The sequence below is a fragment of the Etheostoma spectabile genome, chromosome 18 (genome assembly GCF_008692095.1).
Source record: "Etheostoma spectabile isolate EspeVRDwgs_2016 chromosome 18, UIUC_Espe_1.0, whole genome shotgun sequence".
Taxonomy (NCBI): domain Eukaryota; kingdom Metazoa; phylum Chordata; class Actinopteri; order Perciformes; family Percidae; genus Etheostoma; species Etheostoma spectabile.
The window spans coordinates 17928868-17934058 of NC_045750.1; the positions used below are offsets into that span (position 1 = coordinate 17928868).

Genomic DNA, 5191 nt, shown 5'->3' on the forward strand with positions numbered 1-5191 from the left:
CCCCACGCACACACGCACACACACACAAACCAGGAGGTCTTTGAACATCTTTGAACATTTGAAGCAGCAGCACCATTCATGAGGCCTACTGTACAATAGCAGTCTGTAAGAACTTCATAGTTTGACCTCCTTGTTCCGCTCAGTTGACTGGACATCGGTGCATCCAGAGCAGCCAGAAGATGGAACATTCCACAGACAAACAGTACTGCATGCCTACTCATGAGTCACATTTTCCATTGATTTATTCACAGATGGTGAAACAAAGATACTTCTGTAGCCAGATAACATGAAACGGCACGTGACCAGCAGCACTGATTCTTGCTGCAGATCATTTTTCTGCGGCTTTCCCTGACCCACAGTGAACACAGATACCACACCCATAGCATCATTACCATGTAAACATTCAATTTGTCAACCTTTCACGTAAATAACATCCTATGATCGTAAATCCTGAAATGCTGCTAATGATGCAAATGGGTTTCGGTGCTTAGAGAAATAAGATACTAAGAAGTTTTTTCCCCAAATGGTAGTCCAAGCCACTAAAAGCAGTAAACCACAACTTTATGGGAAATCACAGAGATCCCAAGCAACTTACCATTTGTAAAGCCCCTTTAAAGAGTTAGGAATTTTTTCTGACCTGTTAGCTGTGTGACAGACTGTGATGGGTCAAACAGCTGCAGTGTGAACACACAGGGGAGCACAGGGTAGAGGATTAGAGGAGGATGCAGCAGATGGTCTTGAGGTAGGACATGGACTCCTTAGATCTTTCTAAAATGCAACTAAGGAATGCATCTGAAGTACACTACCAGGCAGCTTGTGGAATAACATTTTTCTGCCCATGTTTGGTTGTCTTGATGTCGTAATAATTTGCATATTTGCATTTATAATATAGGCTCCGAGCCTAAATGGGATAGTCCAACATTTTGACGCGTAACCATTTTTTTTCTAAGACTGAGATGCAAACATTGATACAAATCCCATCTGAATATGAACACACAGCATAGCATTAAGACTTAAAAATATGCCTCCAACTTATCTAAAATTCATCAGTTAACACATGGTATCTTGTTAACTGGGACATAAACAGAAATTTAAGACGGGGGAATTTAGGGGTGTTGGAACTACTTTTTTAATAAACAGTCTTTGTTGCTGCGCTCAGCAACAAACAGCAGACGGACAGTGTTAGAGACTAGCTGGTGAACATAGTGAAGCATTTAGCAGCTAAAGAGACAGATATTTCCCTCAAGAGGTGGTGACCAAAAACAGATTAAAATAGTGAAAATAAACTTACATCTTTTGGGTATTGAGAGACACAACTCTAAATGAATGCTAATGTTGCTTTGTACCTTTGATGTGTACGGGGCTAATATTTTGCTGACAAGTTAGCCATACAAAATCAAAAGCAAGTTCTTTGCCCAAACTGCTTTACACAAAGCTCTCCCAGTACATTGACAGTGAACTTGAAAATAAGATGGCTGTGTCATAAGTTGAAATGAAAATGTTTGTTTGATTAGCATTGATTAGCTTAACAAATGGGCCCAACTTGATTTTCTGTTTTAACAAATGTTGCTAACCTGAGTCTTGCTAACCAGCATTCATGTTGTTTATTGCTACCCAATTAATCTTTCACCCAACATTTGTTCTGTTTCCACATATTCCTTTCTTGTCATGTCCACCAGCTGGAGAACCATTGGGTGAAACATCATTAATGAACCGTTGGTAGCCTTACTTTTAAATGTAGGCAAAGCCAGGCTAGCTGTTTCATTCTCACTTTTTAAGCTAGGCTAACTAGTCTTTTACACTAGCCCAGTGTTTCCCTAACATTTTATAGTCCCGTGCGTTATTTTTATTTTCTTGTACCATCTTCGTCACTTTGCGTACCCCTGGTTTTGCATACCGCTGGCATACCCCAGTTTGGAACCAATGCTCTAGCCCAAGTTAACACACAGACATAAGGTTGATATTAATCTTCTCATTTTACTCTCATATAAACAGCAAATACGTGTATTTCTGCAATCTTAAACTACTTATTTAAGACCCATTTCTCTTGGTGGTAGTCATGTAATACAACATCTGAAAGTTTGAATAGAATTTAAAACTCTGTGGTTACTTTAATAAATACCTATTATGAGAATTAAAACAATTGACATCTGCAGCCTTCTGCCAACTACTGTATGAGCACACTCAGTAATGTTAACTATTTCTGTGGCCCTCCCACTGTGCCCACTACAGTGGAGAACAAAGATGACATTCAATGTTGTATAGCCTCTCTCTGCTTTCATGTGAAGCTACCTCTTCTCAGTATTTATCAGTGTACTTCCTGTGTGTTGACTGAGCGCTTATTGTTTACACCATAAGGCTATCCCTATCCCTGTGTGTATCCCTCTATCCCTGCGAAACAGAGCTGAACAAGCAGGTATCAAGCATAAAAACTCTACAGACTTGCCTCTACAGATGAGTGCTGTCCAAAGTCAACAAGCTTCAAACTGTGGCCATGCCCTCTTTCTGCACTCTGTGAGGGGGTGGGAAGCTTCTATGATGCAGATGCATCTCAAGAATGATGTTGTATAAAGATAACGTTTATATGCCATTTGTTCTGTGTGTTTGTATGCACATCTGCCTGCTGACAGAGCTTTCCCAGACTCGGAGAATTAAGTGGATTAAATGTTAAATCTTGAAGGTTGTGTCTCATTTCCGCTCTGCCTCCCAACTGGAGCTGCCTGCTGTATTTATTTTGACCTTGAAGAGGGGTTCAGACACTGGATTTAGTCATGCTAACTCCTGTGGATGGGACAGATCCCAGGTCATGAGAATCTCATCCTAACTCAATAACTGTGCACTGACAGTCTGGCTGAAGGGGGCGAGGCCTCCTCTCTGGGGACCCTCAACTCAGAAAACTCATAAACACATACATTAGAAAATAAACAGTTTGAGGATTGAATACCTCTATATTGATTTCTCCAGGATGTTTCTTTATAATGAATAGTTTTGAGCAAAGTCCCTACAAAGCTAAGAATCATGGCTCTCCGGTACAGTTCTGTGGGGCCAATGGACACAAATCAACCCCAAAAGCATCCAAAGGAGCCACATAATTACAGTCACTGTGTAAGGGAAAGTGTCAGTAAAAGTTGTAGTTCATGTATGGCCTGACATCTTGTTCTACTCATTTGCATTTGCAGGCAGCTAGCACATGTACACTATACAAGGGTGTGCAGCATAGAATGCTGTCAACCAAGTAATCTGATTGTAGATCAAGAAATCAGGACATTAGAACGTTGTTTCACATCACACAATCTGGTAAGCAAGATGTTGCTCTCTGTAAAGCATTTAGAACAGTTTGCTCAGAGTGAGTTGATGATAACCTGACACCAACTTCAATATTGGTCAACTCTTCAAAAATCAAGATTAAGATAAAGAAAATGTTTATGTCCAATGGCAGGGTTTTTAAACTAATTGCTTTCTACAAAGTCTATGCATGCAACAATGATATGGTCAAGGTCAGGGAAAGCATGGGGTTATGGCAAATAAATGATGCTTACAGTAGTATTAGGCAGCTAATACACAAAATAAAGGGCTAGGGAACAATCACAGGTATGGTTCATAAAAAAACAAATATCATGTGCATGTGACAGTTTTCCTGCATGAAAGATGCCAAACACGCACATCCACCACCTCCACCCCCTTGTATTCCGCATTACGTGAACTGTGCATATGCACTGGCTTTTGTCTTCCACATATCATCCAGTACATGCATCATTTCCTGTGAATCTTTTGTCTGTTGATACACAATTGGAAACGTGGGCTGAAGGCTGAATTACCAGTAACATCTAACTGCTTTAGGAGGAGGAAGGCAAATACAATGAATGACATTTGCGTACATGCATTGCGTACACATTACCAAAATGGATTATAATCAAAATCTTACATATAACATAACTTTAGAGTAAAACAGAAAATAACTAGTATCAGAAGATACTGTATACACTGTACATATATATATTTTTGATTCTTTCTCACTACATATAAAAAGAATAATTTGATTGCCCAGTTGAAAGTTGGGCCTCTGAGCTGATCCTTTTGAGCATACTAAGCCAAGGAAACATTGGCCAGCGGTCATGCATTGCTTCACATGCCCTTACTGTCTATTGTGCTCTCTCTGTCTCTGTCTCTGGGGTGTTGCTCAACATTTGGCAGCTGGTTTCCATTAGGGAACTGCCAGGGAGGGGCAGGGGGTGCATGACAGTGGTGCAGACAGTAATTCAGAGGCCATCTGAGCTCTAGCTCTGGGGTACGTCTGACGACACAAACACACACATGAGTTAACACAAAGCAAGACCATTGTGAAGTCCACACAAACACACAAAAGTCCTCAGAGAGCTCTCTTATAACTAATCACTCCCATAACACTCCCAAACCTGCCTTATCTTTCACAGTTTTCACCTTCACAGTTGTGTACATGATCATCAGCCTCATCACAAAAAAAAGATTAAACCATATCTGTCTTACTTTCAGTACCGACTGTTGCTGTTCCCCCAGCCTGGCGGCAGAAGCTGGATAGGCAATCCCTGATAGGATGCAGAGAAGGCAGGACAGGGATTTAGCAGCCATATTTGTGTGTTTGCCCAGTAGAGCACTGATCCCCCCTTTCTGTCTGTTTCTCCTGGCTGTAGGAACGTCTCTGGGCAGCTCCTCTTGCTCGGCTGCACCGTTGGCTTCACTTCCCCGCTGCTCCGACCTCCAGATGCAGCACAGCAGAGTGTTACAGAGTCCTGTAAAACAAACTTGTGTGGACTTCCTCCCTTTCTCTCACTGCCTCCCTCCCTGCCCTGATTCCTCTCCCCTAGCGGACTTGCCTCTCCCCTGAGCCTGTGGCTAAATCACATACAGATGGGAAGGCTGAAAACTGAGAGACAGAAGGAGAGGGAGAGAGAGAGAGAGAGAACGAGAGAGAGTGAGAGAGAGAAAGAGAGAGGCAAATGAGCAACAGAGGGCTTCTTTTCTGTTGAGCAGAAGGCAGGCAGACAGTCCACCCATCCAAACTGCATATCCCCCCCTCTGACTGGCAGAGTCAGATTGAGTGTTAGCTCCCCGTCTCCATTTGCAGGTCCGTGGCACCCTTTCACCTTGGGCTCAACAGGCAGCACCCCTCCCTCTGCACTCCCCCTCCCCTCGGTGGGCAGAGGGTCTAAAG

General features: G+C 42.4%; 1 protein-coding gene across 1 annotated transcript in view; it reads right to left on the bottom strand.

Moving 5' to 3' along the window:
• lama4 (laminin, alpha 4) overlaps positions 1-4895 on the bottom strand; it is a 51323-nt gene extending 46428 nt beyond the window's left edge. The window contains exon 1 of the mRNA XM_032542424.1: positions 4507-4895. Within this exon, the coding sequence (XP_032398315.1) occupies positions 4507-4608 (102 nt within the window). The 5' untranslated portion in view covers positions 4609-4895. The remainder of the gene's footprint in view (positions 1-4506) is intronic.
• Positions 4896-5191: the final 296 nt, after the last annotated feature.